The 18,207-nt window shown below is 40.2% G+C and overlaps 1 protein-coding gene across 3 annotated transcripts in view; it reads left to right on the forward strand.

Annotated features, from left to right (window-relative positions):
- The window catches only part of ANK1 (ankyrin 1), a 1,899,552-nt gene that overhangs the window by 1,143,808 nt on the left and 737,537 nt on the right, over nt 1-18,207 (forward strand). For all 3 annotated transcript variants that reach the window (XM_044082993.1, XM_044082990.1, XM_044082992.1), the window contains 2 exons: nt 7,106-7,218; nt 12,227-12,451. In XM_044082993.1, the coding sequence (XP_043938928.1) occupies nt 7,106-7,218; nt 12,227-12,451 (338 nt within the window). The remainder of the gene's footprint in view (nt 1-7,105; nt 7,219-12,226; nt 12,452-18,207) is intronic.

Consider the following 18,207-nt stretch of genomic DNA (forward strand, 5'->3'; position numbering starts at 1 on the left):
GCACTGGTCCTTTCCTGTTCCCACTAAGCCAGTTCAGCCCAGACCCTGGGGAACCAAACCCCCCAGACAACAGCCACAGGGAATGCAGAGATTTAAGCAGTGGACTACCTCCACTTCAAAACCAGGGAGTTCTAAGCCACCCTCTTTTGTTAAGAACTCACAATGACTCACCTCCCCCACCCCTCTCTCTGCCCACCTTCACTTACCCTTAGGAGGAAAACTCTCCTTTCACGCAAGCACCTGGGTCACCATTGCCAACGACCACTGGGTTCTCAACTTAGTGTCCCAGGGATATAAATTTCCTTTCCACACCGTTCCAACCCCAAAAGGGTTCCAAGATCTACCTCCAAACCAGTTGGCAGAGGCGCAAAAGCAAGTCCTTTCCCTGCTCTCTATGAGGGCAGTAGAGCACATTCCTGCAGAACAGAAAGGTAACCAGAAAAAATGGCACCTGGTGCCCCATCCTCAATCTGTCCATTCTAACCACCTTCCTGTTGATTCCAAATTTCAAAATGCTCACTCTCCAGCAGCTGCTACCCATGCCAGCTTGAGACCTTAACTTTGTGTTGGAAAAGCTCATCCTGCCCCCCTTCGAACCAGTTTCTTCTGCAGGGCTAAAATTTCTCTACTGGAAGACAGCTTTCCTTCTAGTCATCACTTCAGCCAGAAGAGTCTCCGAGCTGCAAGCACTCATGGCTGTGGAACCCTTCATCATCTTCCATGCTGACAGGGTATCCCTCAGGACTAACCCATCCTTCATGCCCAAGGTGGTGTCCAGTGTGGCTGTCAACCAATTCATTCATTTTCCCACCTTTTTTCCTAATCCCCAGAACAAGGGGGAAAGGATTTTGCACTCTAGATGTGCACAGACAGCTCAGATTCTATCTAGACAGGACTAAATCCTTCAGAAAGTCTGATCAATTGCTGGTTAGCTTTGCTACAGGGGCAGAAGGCAAAGCCATCTCCATACAATCCATTTCCAAATGGATAGCACACTGCATCCGTTTCTGCTACAAACAGTATGGAAAACCTTCTCTCAAGGGGGTCAGGACTCACTCCACCAGAGCTGCTTCCACTTCTGCAGCTTTCCTCAGAGGATTCCCCACCAGGGGCATCCTGGAGGCTGCCACCTGGACATCTGTTCACACTTTTACCAGACATTATCACCTGCCTCTCTTCTCCAAATCTAGGGCAGGGTTTGTCTCTGGAGTCTTTCAGGACATTGACTGCCTCTACCCATTTCCTCAGCTTTGGGAATCAACCCAAATGTACTGACTGCAACAGTGAAACATGAAGAATATAGTACAGTTGTATACACTTACCTTAAATGTAGATGTTAGAGTGTATTCACTGTTGCAGTCCCAGTTTCCCTCCCTCCATCCCCCTTTTTTCTTCTCTTTCCTTAGAAGGGACATTTTGGTATTTACTTTTTACTGGTGGGGTTCTTCCACCAGAACCTGGCTCCTACTTGGGGGCTTCTGACAGGTTAGGGCAAGAAAAACTGATGTAATGGGTCTGTCTGCCTTACTTTATACTACTGATGACCTGACGTCAGTCCTGAAGCAACCGAAGCAGAAATACTAAGCCTCTGGTATTTGGGCCGGCTGTGGACTACCCTGGCAGGGATAACCCAAATGTGATGACTGCAACAGTGAATGCACTCAAACATCTACATTTATGGTAAGTGTACTTTTCTTACTGCAGTCAGTGGTTAGCATAAGCCTCCATTCCTGCTCAAGATAAGTGCCAGCTGAAACTGTAGTACTGTGGCTTCTGAATCACAGCACTTAACTCTGATCCCTTTATGTGGGAGCTTAAAAAAAGCACAGTCAGCAAATGATGTCATAGGTTCATAGGTTCATACTAGGCTATCTGCCCTAGGGCATTTATAAGCCTAACCAGAGTGTGTGTGGCTTTCACCACCCCTTAGGATGAGAATACTATACCCATTAGTTTGCTGTGCCTCTGTCCAGCAGTGACACAGAGATGATTCCCGGGGTAAACCTACGATCTCCCATCCACTCGTCAAGATTTCTCTTGAACAGAGTCAGTGAGGGGCTCTGCCTCACATGGACTGGGATTCTGTTCCATAGTGTAGGGAGTTTCTGGGTGATGAATCTGTCCCTCCAGCACGTCCTATTTATATCCGTGTTGAGGTTTAAGTCTCTTGCTCTCGTGGCTCTGGTGGATTTGGATTTTTGAGGTGGAGCATGTCCATTAATTCCGGGTTGGACATGGCCTTGTATGTCAGGCACAGATCACCTCTGAGCAGACGGTATGCGACTGAATAGAGCTGGAGTTTCTTCAGTCGGGCATCGTATGACATATGTTTGAGCCCCTTTATCCTTTTGGTGAGGAACTTTTGGGGTCTTTCCAACTGCTGCAGGTGTTGGGTAAGGTACATTCCGAATGGGGAGTTGTACTCAATCATTGGTCTGATAAGTGAAGAGTACAGGGGTACAATGACCTCTCCTGATCTGGATGTGAATCCCTTCATGCTCAGGTGGGCAATGTAGAAGGTCTTCCTAACCACTTTGGCAATGTGAGTGTCAAAAGAGAGGTTACTGTCAACTTGGGTCCCCAGGTCCCTGATAACTTCTTCCGTGTTTAATGGATTACCACCTATGTGGTAATTAGGGGTTACCTTGTTTTTCCCAAAGGGTATGACTATACACTTTTTGGCATTTAGCTTAAGGCCATGGCTCTGGCACCAGTTATCCATTTCTATGAGACCTCTCTGGAGGATGTCTGTGTCTGATGGAATGTCAATTATGGTGCCCAGTTTGCAGTCATCTGCAAATTTTGTCAGCCACAATCCCCCTATGTTTGCCTGCACTTCAGAAAAATAAATGCCGAACAAGTAGGGGCCCAGGACTGAGCCCTGTGGGACACCGCTCGTGACCGGCTTAGAGTCTGACATGGCACCAGCAACTCTAACCCTGTGTGTTCTGTCCTTGAGCCAGTTTGCAACCCATCTTGTGACATATGGGTTTACATGTAAGCTGGTGAGCTTTTCTATGATGCCCGAGTGGGGTATTGTGTTGAACGCTTTTGCTAGGTCAAGGTAGGCTGTGTGAACTGCCTTACCCTCATCAATGGCCTTAGTGACTGTTTCGAAAAAGTCAACCAAGTTCAAGAGGCAGGATCTGCCCTTGACAAAGCCAAATTGGGTAGGATCCAGTGTCTGTAGGTCCCCAATGTCTTTATTTATGAGTTCCATTATGATCCTCTCCATAGCTTTGCAGACAAGGCTCGTCAAGCTTATGGGGCGTTAATTTCCAGGGTCCGTAGAAGCACCGCCTTTGTGAAGTGGGACCACAGTTGCCGTATGCCATTCTTTGGGTACGTATCCTGTAGTAAGGCTAAGATTAAACAGCAGCCTTATGTGTGGGTTTAGTTCCTCATTGAGTTCGTGTAGCACACAGCCGGGGACACCGTCCGGTCCCATTGATGCTGTGTTTTTTGCTTTAGAGAGAGCAGCTCTCACCTGGGCATCTGAGATGTTTGGGAGGCTAGACTCTGGTGGGATAGATATTTCTCCTTTTGGGGGGGAGGGCAAATACACTTTACTTTAGTGCTTTCATCCACTTTCACAGGACTTCTTCAGAGCACAGGTCGATTTAAATGCATTTAAAATTCTATCACATGACCATGTCGTCACAGATCAGCACTCATTTACATATAGTCCCCCCGTACAGCAGCAATTAACTATATATACAGCCCCCCATACTATCTTCCAGTTGTCATTCAGTGTGTCAGATATCAATCTGTCATCCAGAGACATAACAAGACAACAAGATTTTTTGCCATACACTTCTATTTTATTCCATCACATAGATCTTGTGATACAATCAGAGGACAACGAGCAAGTCTTTTATTAATAGTTTATATAGCTGTTGTAGTTAAAATTCTTTGTTAAAACCTTTTAGTAAAAACAACTGTGGCAAACAATCCATCTCTTTTAAAAAATTGAGTCATGATAACCTAATAAATTGACCCCTAGGTTTGCAATGCAATTTATTTAAGAGGTAATAAATCTAATATTATTTTTAGGAGATATAGTACTATTAAATATTTGTTTTATCATGAGAATACATATTTTATTTCTGTTAAAATAGACAAAAACACACATAACTTACAACTGTGACAGCTTTGTCTTGTTGTTTTATTAATGAGGGGAAATATATAGTATTGTCACATAATCAACATACCATTTATGCTAAAACAGATATAGCTGTGGAACCAGAGGTTTAGTTTATATTTTTCTATGTACACATTGAGCTGCGTTTTATGTTGGTATGAAAAGTAGGCATTTAAGGACATTATATTTCAGAGCATATTTATGATTTGAAAAATAAAAATGTCAATAATGTGTTATACAAACATAACATTGTTTATCCTGAGTATAAAAAAAAATGTTTATTTATTAAAATGTATAAAAGGCACTTCCTGAGATGAGAGGTGTAGACATTAATAATCAAATGGAGCAGACAGAAACGTTATGGCAGCTTAGACTTCAAGCTAATAATGACACTGGTTATAATGACAGATTTAATACAAAATACCTTTTTTGTTTGTTTGAACATTTGTTTTTAATCTCAATGGTGATAATATGATATTTATAGTGTTATTTTTTTTGTAGTTGATTGTTGACATTTGAATTGATGTGGTAATCTGTCTGAGTTTAAAATGTTTTTAAACCAGATGTGCGTTTTGAGCTGTTTCCTTTAGAAGTCCCATGAACGTGCTAAAGTAAAGTGAATTTGGTATCATCTGATGGCAGTGCTTTTTTGTGGAACTGATTTTACTGAGCATGAATGTTCTATTACTGTTTTAGTTACGTTTGTGACAGCTCGCTAAGGTAGTTTACTGATGATTGTGGCTGCTGCTGAATCCACATTCCAAATACATACATGCTTTCACAGATGTTATTGGTTGAAAGAGTGAAATAAGGCAAATTACCAAATCGGGTGTACTTCAAATTAGTGGTTTATCATTCATCACTGTTTTCTGATTACACTGTCTACAAAGGGCATCATCTTTTTTGATGTTGCTTAGATAATTATTCCAAATGCCTTTGCCCTATCTGTGTAACATGTACACACATTAACCCTATTATTATAAATAGCTGCTTGCTTGATTGGGCAAGTTCATGGTTATAAAGTTGGAAAGAGCATGCACTTATCAGAACTGTTTTAACTACACTAAATTTATTTTTTGTCTGCAAGGGTTTCTTCAACTTCTTTATGGCATATTTCACAAGACTTCTTTTAATTGCCTAGGCATATCACAAATGACAGCAAAACTGATGGTACTATTACAAGCCAGCTGACACAGAAACGACTTCAGCGAATGTTAAAGTATTTATCATCCTGCAGTACAGAATTTAATTTAGGCATATTCACATCTCTTTACTTTGTGGTTGAGCAAATATGAACAAATATAAAAAAGTTGTGTGATTTTTCTTTGCTACAGTAAAAGAAAAAAAATGGGAGGTGATCACTATTAGGTGCTTGAAAAAAGTAGGTGCAAACTTTAGTTTGCTTTGAAGCTTAAATGGATAGGCATGTTATAATCACCATGATCAGTTGTCTAATACTGTTCCTATGTTCTAATTTTCCTTAATTTAGGAGATTTGGTCACAATATAATTATTAGAAGTTAGAAAAAAATGTAATCTATCTTATTCAAAAAAAAAAAAAAAAAAACAGAATATACTTTAGTTTGTACTGTACCAGTTATTGACTTTTACTGTATGTTTAAATGTTATATATTTAAGCTTATTTTCAGTTTATAAAGAATCAAGAAGATTTTTTTATCAGGAAAATTACAGGTGTGCAGAAAATTATTTAACAAGCTAGTTGAATAGTTTACTTTTATATTAATTTTCTATATCGACATTTTTGCCACTTAATAACCTGGGTTTGTAATACATGAACTCATATAAAAGACTGAAATTAGTATTTAAAGAAGACATTAACATCATACTACTATATGAAGATATTTTTTTCACAGCATATTCATTTATGGAATATCTGCCTCTTCCAGTAAAGAAGTAACACACTGTCTTGCCCTTTAAAAGCAGCTTAAGTGAGTTTGAGTATAAAAAACTTTTTATACTTTTTTCCAATTGGATGAAGTTTAAATAAAGTGATAGTCTTTGAGACTACATAGCTACTTTTTTTCCTAAGGGTATCACTATAAAATTACACAGTAGTCATTGTTATGGCTCCATAAATATGCACGTTTTAGATATCCATGTACCGTAAAGAATGTAAGGACATTTTATAGATACGAAGATACACTATGTTAACATCTTTTTTTGTAACAAGCGATTTTTAAAATCAGGTTTTGAGTATCTTTGATAGCAGTCATATTTATCATGGGTTCCTATTTTAAGTTCAAGATCAGTAGGTCTAATCATGCTGAATTGTTTGTTACATTGTTAACACAATATTGCTTTTAGTTTTTGTTTTTAGTGCCCTTAGTTTAACATGCAGTCAAGTTTGATCTGCATTTGTAGAACTATAAGTGCAGTCATTGAAACTGTAGAGTTTTAAATGCAGTTAGGGGAATGGTTTGCCAAGTCTAAAATTGCTACAGGTGGGAGAATTCCATTTTTTCCAAAGTACATTGATCTTGCAGTTGTTAGAGTTAATATGTATAACTAGAAGAATTTGAGGTACAACCCTACCTCCAAACTAATGGGTGAAGGGAGGTTGCTTCCTTCAAAAATGCTTTTAATATATGACAGTGACTTGTTATTTCTATAGACTCATACATATTTTTAATCAGTTTTAGGACTTGCACTGCCAGGTTTTGAACTTTCAGTAAAGTACCATCTATCACATGAATCAGGACAAAGATCTAAAGTTAGGGATATTTTTGTTCTTTTTTTGAGAAAAGTGATAAAATAAGTGAAATATATTAGAAAACATTTTCTGAAGAAAGACAAGTGCTCAGCTTTCATATCAAATATTACTTAGTAACTGTACCACCCACAAATATATACATTGTTACAAGGAAAATGGATATACTTTAAGACATAATCAGTCAGGAAGTATGCTGTTTACCTGCCTAATGGAATGCTCATTTGTCATTTGCAGCAAAACCTCGTTCAGCCATTGAAGGAGTTTGATGATGAATCCCTCATACCCAGCAGTCCTGCTACTGAGACGTCAGACAACATCAGCCCAGTTGCAAGTCCAATTCATACTGGGTGAGTTTCACAACAAATGCCATTTTATGTATATCTATATATATATATATACATATATAAAACAAATACAAGAGTGGGGACAACTAATCAGGATTTTGATCTGTATGGCTATTTCATGTTGAAACATAGCTCACAAAATTCTCTGCATCTTTAATCAGTATCAAGGGATTGCATTTTAATTTACCAGTAAAATTAAGACAAAGTGTTAAAAAAGTTTAATATTTTTAGTTTGTTTTTGTTTCTGCAGCATACCATTTAAACAAGACTTTGTGGAAAACTGGAAATGATTATTTGCATTAAAATCTGTGAGGCACATTGACATTGTTTGTCTCTTTTTGCAGAATATACATGCCTAAATCAAGGCTTTCTCATGGAAATTAGCACAGGATATAACAGTACACCAAACACATCTCATGCAAAGTCACAAGTGTATTAATGCACATGGCTAGTGACTGCATATGTTCATCCTTGACCATGAAACTGATGCATAGATTTTTATCCTTGAGTGCCTTAATTGTTTGTATAAAACGTGGCTTCAGCAAAATATGTGTATCATCCATAACCTTGTACTCACGAACATGGGGTACCAATGTACCTCACCCAGTGTAATATCTCTGCTCATCAGATCTGACCATAAGGCAGTATTACTTGAAATACAAATTAAATCCAGGGATCCAGTGAAACCAAAAACCTTTAGGAACTATTCCAAGGTTAACCTCGTCTACTAAGCAATACCATGGCTAAATTCCAAGCATCACCAAACCAGTAAACACCATAGAATACACTGATCTATTTACAAAATCCCTGTACATACAGCCATATTGATAGTTGTATACAGCGAACTGTGCACACAGGTATTAAGAATAAGACAAACTCAAAAGACAAGCTACCCTGGTGGAATAACAATATCAATTGGTAATACAACAAAAGAAGAAAAATCTTGACCAGGCGTAGGTGGATCAAAGCCCAGCATGCTAAAACCCTCCTGACCAATCTAAACAGACAGTAAAGAGGGTTAATTACTACTTAAAAGGCTAAATTTGAAAAAGAGGATTAGTTACTACTTAAAAGGCTAAATTTGAAGAAAAAATATCTTTTCAGGCAAAAGACAACCACAAAGCTTTCTTCCACTATATCGGTAACTTCAGAGGAAATAAACAGGAATGAAAACAACTTATTGTAAATAGCATCACTCACACTGAACTGAAGGCCATTGCCAGCCTTTTGGCTGACAGTTTTCTACTCAAATTTCTACCCCCCCCCCCCCAATAGTTCAAAGGAAATGCCACATAACACAATTCTCCCAGCCATTACTAGAGAATAAGTCATTAATGCACTTTCCAAGGCTCCAATAACATCCCATGATGTTTAAAAAATAACAAGAAACATGACCTTTTAGTCTACTTGAATCTCTTTTCAACAGGAACCTTCAGTCAGGTTTTGTGCCAAAGGAATTAAAGATGGCTACAGTCATTGCCCTGCACAAACGAGGTCTGACCACTGATCCCAGTAACAACAGGCCCCTAAGTCTTTCCTGCCTCATATGTAAGGCCATCGAAATAATCATCATGGACATTATAAATGAGGACATGGGTAACCTGCAAACATTGGACCAGTCACAGTTCAGCTTTGTTAAAGGAAGGTCATGCCTATTAAATCTGGTTGGACTTTTTTAAGAGGGTTACCAAAACATGTGATGAAGGTAAGACTGTGCACACAGCTTACCTTGACCTGGCAAAGGCACTTGATACAATACCCCACTCAGGCATTACAGACAAGCGCACTAATTTAGGTATAGACCCTTTTTCTCACCTGCTGGATAGTCATCTGGTTCACTGATAGGACCCAGGTGGTCAAAATTGGTGAGGCCACCTCTACCAAGAGGCCAGTGGACTAGCGGAGTCCCCCAGGGCTCGGTATTGGGGCAACTTCTTTTTGGCATCTATTTCTTTGAAATGAAAGCAAATGCTGAAGACTTATGGCTGGCTAAGTTTGCAGATGATTGCAAGCTGGGGGTTATCATCAACTCCCCTGCAGACACTATCATTCTACAAGAAGGTCCATCTCTGACCAGCAAATGATGCCAAAGCCATGGTCTTATACCCAGTGGTAAGAAATGCATAATTGTACCTTTTGGGAATTCAACCATCTTGGCTAAATACCATGTTGATAATAAGACCCTAAGAGCCAACCCAGTGCTCAGGGATCTGGATAAGCACATAGACAGTAGCCTTACCTTCAACCACCATGTCCACAGACGTGAGAAAATCCTTTTATGTTGCACAGCTTAAAAGTCAGGGCATGGCATCTAGGTCCAAAGAGGTCATTATCCCACTGTACTCCGCCCTTATCAGACCAATCATAGAGTACAGTGCACCCTTTGGTATGTACCTGACCAAGTGTATACAGCAACTGCAGTGACCTCATAAGTCCCTTCCAAAAAGAATACAAGGTGTAACAAGTCTGTCTTATTCAGAGTGCCTTAAAGCCCTTTCCCTCAACTCAGTCTTTTATAGATAGCTGAGGGATGATCTGTGCCTGGTTTACAAGGCATCCACAAACTCCACACTTATGAATCTGCTACATATTTGTAAGTCAAATAGTACCAGACATACAAGGTCTAGGGACCTGAATTTTGTCTGTGACTTAAACAGAACCTGCTAAAGAGACAGATATGTGTCCCAGAGATTGTCCCTTCTATGGAACAGGCTTCCCATCCATGTGCAGCTGAGTTAATCTATTACCCAGTTTAAACACAAGTGGATTAGGAATAGGAAAATTACACTGGGCTGGACACCCATGTCCCTTATGGAAAGAGGTAACTCTAAATGCCTGGCCATCAACGTCCTATTTGAATGCAGGACATAATTATTTTTTCGGGAAAATTTGGGTAGGCTTAGAAAGACTCCCCAGGTTGTTAGCCCAGTAACAGTCTATGAATCTGTGACTCTATGAATATATGTTCAGCAGATATTTTACTTCAGAAAGCAGTCAATATGCCTATATGTGCATTCAGCAGCTATTTGTCTGTTTGTCTGAGAGGTGCAGAAAGGGCTGCAAATGTGTACGTGTGTGTGTGTGTGTTAATTTGTGTTGTGGGAATGGATTTCATCTAAATATGCCCATATAAAGTTGCAATGTACATGTTACTGTAACTCACAGATGTATGTAAACAGCTTGGGTCAGCCTTAGTACACCTAATTTTCTTTTTCCATCTTTCAACTTGTAATATGAGATTTCTGTGTGTTTTGCAATGTTTTCATATTTCTTACTGCATATTATTATGGTAATTATGTTAGTATGACTCCTGTATTTGGGCGCCTATGTAAATTCTGCAGGTGTGTTTGTTGCCTTATATTGATATCTTATATCCACCAAAGTGGTCCAAGTCTTGGCTGAGAAGGGTTCCTGGACCTTTCTATCCAACACAACCCAGTTAACAAATCAATGAATAAATGAATAAACACATTGATAGGTATTTGGGACATTGTATGCCACCATTTTAATGCTGGAGGTCATAACTGTGCATTCTTGCTCTTAAAACCAAAAAAGATGGCTACTGCCAAAAGAGTGACCATGTTTTTATACTGTTACAAAAACCTTATTATTACTGATGTATTTTGTACCATCTCATGCCATTTTCCTGCATTATCTACACTTTCTACTCAACCACCTCATTGTGACAGTAATTAATACTTTTCCCTGTCATGTTTTGCGCAGGTATGTTTACTTCAGTACTTTGTTCCCATGTGTACAGCATTTTACTACCCTTTGTTTGACCAAGACTCTGGTGTCATTGAAGACTACTAGATACTTCTACCTCCACTCCCTGATGCTGTTTCTTACTCATCCCACAAGCCCACCATGATCCTGTACTTGTTTGCTGCAGCTCAATATCTAGAACTCATTCCTCTTCTTCTGTAGGATACTTGCACAGTGATACAATCCCACCACGTGGCACAGTGATACAATCCCACCATGTGGCACAGTGATATAATCCCACCAGGTGTGCTATTATCTTCTCCTTCCACCCCACACTTATGGCATTTGTCTTCCAGGATCCACTCCCATCCCCCATATGGTTATCAGCTACACTTTCCCTCCCATACCTCCTGCATTTCCCTTCTTATATAGCTTCCATGGATAGTGATGCACTCCCACCACAAATGTTTATTTACAGGTAACCATTTGGTATTCCAAGACTTGTTAATCCGAGTCCCAGAATAGAAAGACCAAATGACCGAAAATGCAGATTTACATACTAAGTCTGAGATTGCCCTTTCTCAGAATATTCCCTTTTCTCTGAGGCATGGTGATCTCAGAATTGGTATATATAAGTTTGTGGTGGGGGGTGTCTTGCCTCCTACTCACATTGTGGGATTGCAGACAGAGGCTTGCCCTAACTTTAAAGGAGAACAGTGATGTTCAACGTTTTTACAGTTGTGAAAGATGAACTTACCATAGCAGTACATGCTCGAATGATCAGTACTGCAGTAGCCTTAGCTATATGGATTATATCATGCCAATGATATAACAGCCTGCCGTGCACTCAAACTATCAAGCAACTTGAGTTGGGCTGACTAAAAGACAAAGTTTGGCTGCAAAGCCTTTCAGTGCTTTCTTGCAGCTGAAGAGTATGCTTCTCTGAGGCTTTCGAGGATTGCTGGTCGGTTAATGCTTTCCTTTGCTGGGCAGATAAGTTCCCTTTGGGGGGGCTTCCATTTTCATATATTTACTGATGTTTTATTACTTATCTCTTCAGGAAAGTTATTTTAAAGCTAGTAGTATTGTGTTTTAATTGACTGTCTTGAGACTGTTATCTGCTTTTAAATGGAGCACTTATTTTTTCTGTAAGTTTAATGTTGTTTATTTACCTATCTCTAATTTTTATGAATCAATGAGACAGACCTATCTGAATTGTTGATTGACCAGCACTGTGATAAAAAAATACTTTTTGTTTTCTGAATCATGCTTTAACCTCCCATTTTTCTGGGGTTTTTTTGGACAGATTCTTGGTCAGTTTCATGGTGGATGCCAGAGGAGGATCAATGAAGGGCAGCCGACATAATGGGCTACGCATTATCATCCCACCTCGAACCTGCACTGCTCCAACAAGAATCACATGTCGCTTGGTTAAGCCACAGAAACTGGCAAATCCACTGCAACTGGCTGAAGGAGAAGGGCTAGCAAGCCGAATAATTGCACTAGGACCAACAGGAGCACAGTTTTTGGGGTACGTTTTTATTGTTTATACGTCACCATTTCTTATTTAGAATATATATATATATATATATGTGTGTGTGTATATATATATATATATATATATATATATATATATATATATATATATGCAGAGAAAATGATTCTGCTTTGCATGTGTACCTGCAGATTACAAAACTTTAGTAAATTACTAATAGTGAATATCTCTGCCGTGATTTTAGTAGCCCCTCCTGTAAGCAAAGTGACTGGACACAGGAGTAAAGAATATGTCTCCTTTGTCATCTGCTGCCACAGCCGTGGAAGGAGACAAATTAGAAAACAACTTCCTGTCTAATCCAGTTTGTCGTAATCACCTCTTGACTATGGTATGACCCAGTAATGTTCTTCAATGTGCTGTTGGTGATGTGACATATGCCAACAAATGAATCAGAACAGATGATCCCATTCATTGACCTTTGACTGGTAAGGTTATAACCCAAACGTGATTTTGGTAGGGAAGCTGCATGCAGAGTCAATACTGTAAGGATATAATCTGGAGATACTGTGCATTAGTTGGACAAAATCTGCAGTTTCAGCTAATAATGCCATTCTTTCCATAGGGATACTTTGCATTAAGAAGCTTTTAGCTGCTACATAAAGTTAATTTAAAAGGCAGAGAAATATGCAACCATGACAATATCAGATGATGATGGCAGAGGCAGCACTTTCAGTTGTGATCAACTCGTAATCATTTGAAAGGCTGGGACTCCAAATGCAGATTCCTCTAATGTGGAGGCTGAATAGCTGAGAATCTTGACTTACATATACTAAGTCTGAGACTGTGATTTCTTGGTGTATTCCCTTTTCTTCAAGGTATGGCAAGCTTGCCACCATTCACTCGGGGTTGTACAGAGCTTTACCCCTGCAACAAACAGGTTTAAAGTAGAAAAGCGATATTCAATAGTCACTCTTCTGCATTTCAGTCTTCGTTTTTTTTTTCAGTGGGTTGGGACTCGACATTGCGAGTCCTGACATTTCATTTGGGAGCCAGCATGAGTACTACAGACATCTGTTGCACAGGGTACCATCACGGGCACATCTATAGCCCATGAGACCACCACAGGCACATCTGTACAGTGCAATACTGTAAGCAGGTGAAGTCGCACAGGGTACCATCACGGGCACATATGTAGCACATGATACCACCACAGGCACATCTGTACAGTGCACTACTGTGAGCAGGTGAAGTTGCATAGGGTACCATCATGGGCACATCTGTAGCCCATCATAGATGAATGAGAGCTATAGTGATTTTTAGCTGTAAGTAAAAGGAAGGTTTTAATCCTATGGAGAGAGCCAAGTTTTTTGTTGACAGTTTTTATAGTATTGTTGATATGGATATCAAAGTTCAGATTGTTGTCAGTGGTGATACCCAGTAGTTTGGTGGTTGGGTCAGGTGATATAATAGTTTTATTGGTGGATATAACTGAGAAATCAAAAGGAGAGGACATGTGAGTAGGAGAGAAGAGGAGGAGTTTAGTTTTTTTTTGGGTTTAGGAGAAGGCACCGCTGTGTGAACCATTGTTCAACTGTGTTAAATACTTTCTGGGTAAGAGAGTGAAGTTCAGAAGAGGATGTGGCTGAGCATATCAGTGTGGAGTCATCAGCGTATTGTATGCATGTGGCTTGAGGGGATGGCTAGATGAAGATCATTAGTAAATATGGAGAAAAGAAGAGGTCCAAGGATGGATCCTTGAGGGACAGCAAGGGTAACTGCAGGAGGCTGGATAGAGACTTGTGCCATAGTACGGCCTGTTGTCTTTTATCTAGGTAGGACTGGAACCACTTTATGGAAGATATATCGTGACAGGGATTTAAATATTTTGATGAGAATCTGGTGATTTACCATGTCAAATGCTTTAGACAGGTCAATGAATAGTGCTGAAGAAAGATTGTTAAGGTTGCGGTTTTTATTGATACAGTCAGTGAAGGAAAGAAGGGCAGTGGTAGTGCTACATGAAGGTCTGAATCCATGTTGACAGCTGGAAAGTAAGTTATTTTGGGTTAAGTGGTCAAGTAATTGTTAATAGATGCATTTCTCCATGATCTTTGCCAAAGGAGAGAGAAGGGCAATGGGGCAGTAGTTAGAGAGTTCAGTGCAGTGTCCACATTTATGGAGAGGGATAATATGGAATATTTTCCATAAGCTAGGGATATAACTTTCAATAATAGTTCTTTTGATCAGAATGGAAATGGGATAAGTGATAGCTTTGGCTGATTGTTGTAGAAATTCAGCAGGTAGTTGGTCTGGTGAGGGAGAGCATGGTTTTAGTTTCTGTAGTAGGGTTAGAATATATGTTGTTGGGACAGGTTGAATATGAAAAGGAGGGGGTGAGGTTGATTTATAGGAAGGTAGAGCAAAGTTATTAGGTGATAGCTGACTAGCTAGTGTTTGGATAGCATTAGTAAAAAAGGTATTGAAAGCATTGGCTGTATTCATGGGATTTTTGTGGTCAGTATTTTGAGGGTTTGGTGTAGTGGATTGACCTGGATGGGGTAGTTGGTTAATGCTAGTCCAAAATTTTTGTGGGTTGTTTTGGTTAGCTTGTTGAGATTGTAGGTAGCTTTTTATTGGAAATTATAGCTTTCTTGGTATCATTTCTTAGCTGTCTAAAGGTTTGTTGGTCTACAGGGTTTTTAGTCATTCTCCATTTTGCCCAAAATTTATTTCTAAGATGTATTTTGTGTTTGGTTTCTTTTGACAGCCATGGTGCAGAGCTGGTCTTAATTCTAATTAATCTGGTTGCAGCATGGTGGTTAAGAATGGCAAGGAAGTTAGAGTTAAAGTAATTAATGGCTTCTTCTAAAGGGGGTGTCGCAAGAGAGACCAGTTGCAAGCTCTTAGTTCCATTTGGAGTAGATCAGGGTTAAAGTTCTTTTTAGATCTGATGTTTCTGACATATGTTGGAATGGGAGTATTGGTTTTATGCCTGATGATGTAGGTAAGTAAGTGGTCACTTATATCATCAGGGAGGGTTCCAGAATCATAAATGAGAGGATGATGGTTTATGAGAATCCATTGTTTCTTGTTATATTTGTTTATCCTGGTGGGGGAGGTAATGGTTTGTGAATACCCATATAGGTTAATGTGGGTGGTAGGGGGGCTGCTACAATAGCAGTTCCAATCAATGTTTATATTGCCTAGGATTATGGTTTCTTGGGGCAGATGTTGGGAAAACCAACAAAGGATATTTTCCATGGTGGCAGTGTTATTACCAGGTGGTAGATACATACAGATAATATAGATGTATTTGGCATTGTTAAGATGAAGTTTGGAGATAAGAATTTCTGCATTGGAATGTAGAGGTAGTATCTTAAGTAGAATAATAAGCAAGCATATAAACAATGTTGCTCATTAGCTGCATGTATCTTACAGACTGATAGTATGAGATACAGCAAGCATAATGCGGACAGACTTGTAGTCATGTAAATAAAGTTATTGTTATACTCAATAAAATAACCAAACACACAAGAAAGATATAAACCTAAATGTTAGGCTTGAGAGAGAATGGAGTAAAATTAGGGTAATCTAAATGTGTGCAGCTATAAGTCATATTCTGTCAGGGCAGGCAGAGAGAAAAGCAGTGATTCACACAAGGAAATACATCATAAGAAATATGATGCAACTGAAACCAAAAGGTAGGGGGGGTCACTGAGGTGAGTAATGGTATGCACTAAGGGGAAGCGTTTCTTAGGTTCACTGGTAGAAGGATGTAAGGCATGATTCATAAAATAAATGAGGAGAGTTAATGAGGACATCACTGCACCTGTAGTACAGGTAGGGTCAGTAACAGGAGTGAGAGAGACAGGTGAGTACAGGTAGTAAGGACATGACTGCAGTTGTAGTACAGCTAGGGTCAGTAATAGGAGTGAGAGGGACAGATGAGTACAGGTAGTGAGGACATCACTGCAGTTGTAGTACAGCTAGGGTCAGTGATAGGAGTGAGAGGGCCAGGTGAGGAAAGGTAGTGAGGACAGCACTACTGTTGTAGTACAGGTAGGGTCAGTGATAGGAGTGAGAAGGACAGGTGAGGAGAGGTAGTGAGGACAGCACTAGAGTTGTAGTACAAGTAGGGTCAGTGATAAGAGTAATACGGACAGGTGAGGAGAGGTAGTGAGGACAGCACTACAGTTGTAGTACAGGTAGGGCCAGTGATAGGAGTGAGAGGGGCAGGTGAGGAGAGGTAGTGAGAACATCACTGCAGTTGTAGTACAGGTAGGGTCAGTGATAGCAGTGAGAGGGACAGGTGAGGATAGGTAGTGAGGAGAGCACTACAGTTGTAGTACAGGTATGGTCAGTAATAGGAGTGAGAAGGAAAGGTAGTGAGGAAATCATTGCAGATGTACTACAGATAGGGTCAGTGATGGTTAGTGGGGTGGACAGGTGAAGAGAAATGGTAAGCACATCACTGCAGTTGCAGTAGAGGTAGGGTCGGTAATAGGAGTGAGAGGGACAGGTGAGGAGAGGTAGTGAGGACAGCACTACAGTTGTAGTACAGATAGGGTCAGTGATAGGAGTGAGAGGGACAGGTGAGGAGAGGTAGTGAGGACAGCACTACAGTTGTAGTACAGATAGGGTCAGTGATAGGAGTGAGAGGGACAGGTGAGGAGAGGTAGTGAGGACAGCACTACAGTTGTAGTACAGATAGGGTCAGTGATAGGAGTGAGAGGGACAGGTGAGGAGAGGTAGTGAGGACAGCACTACAGTTGTAGTACAGGTATGGTCAGTAATAGGAGTCAGAGGTACAGGTGAGGAGAGGTATTGAGAACATCACTGCAGTTTGTAGTACAGATGGGGTCAGTGATAGGAGTGAAAGGGACAGGTGAGGAGAGGTAGTGAGGACAGCGCTACAGTTGTAGTACAGGTATGGTCAGTAATTGGAGTGAGAGGGACAGGTGAGGAGAGGTAGTGAGGAAATCATTGCAGATGTACTACAGTTAGGGTCAGTGATAGTTAGTGGGATGGACAGTTGAAGAGAAATGGTAAGCACATCACTGCAGTTGCAGTAGAGGTAGGGTCAGTGATAGGAGTCAGAGGGACAGGTGAGGAGTAGTAGTAGGGGATCCAAGGCAGTTAAGGCATAAGTAGTTTGAAGAAGTTGGGCAGGATGGGGGTGTTATCAAGGGATTTGTAGAAACTAAAGGCAGAAAGGATTGAGGTAGTTCTGATACAGGGAAACGGTCTGTGACTGGCTTAGTAAGGGGACTAGGGAAGTTATGGTGAGGACAAAGTCTGTGAGTGAAATAATAAGATAAGGTGATAGCGGGTGGTAAGGTACCAGATGAGTTATAACATAGATAGATAGGTAATAGAAATGAGGGGTAGTATGAGGGGTGGTAGTAAGGGAATCAGGTTACTGAAAGTAGAAATAAGGTAAGTGATGGGAATGATAGGTAAAGCTGAGAGTAGGTAGTAAGTGTATCTGGGTAGCTGGAGCATAGCCAGGGTCAGTGATGGGTATGTTGGTTGCGGGTTATGAGAGATAAGGTGTTACTGGTGTAGTAATGTGTATGTGATATGAATGAGAGGGCAGAGTGAGGGGCATTAGTCAGTAAATGAGTGGACTTAAGTCCTGTAAATAAGGAGATAGTGTGGGTGTCTTTGTGATGGTTAAGGTGTCACAGGAGTTACTAATAGTAAAGACTGGGAAGGATGAGGGGAGGAAGTAAAGATACCGTGGTAACGGTGTTGTGTAAGAATTGCCAACTGCACATTACTCTCACAAATTA

This window comes from Protopterus annectens, chromosome 9.part0 (assembly GCF_019279795.1).
Source record: "Protopterus annectens isolate FY-2018-M chromosome 9.part0, PAN1.0, whole genome shotgun sequence".
Lineage (NCBI taxonomy): Eukaryota > Metazoa > Chordata > Ceratodontiformes > Protopteridae > Protopterus > Protopterus annectens.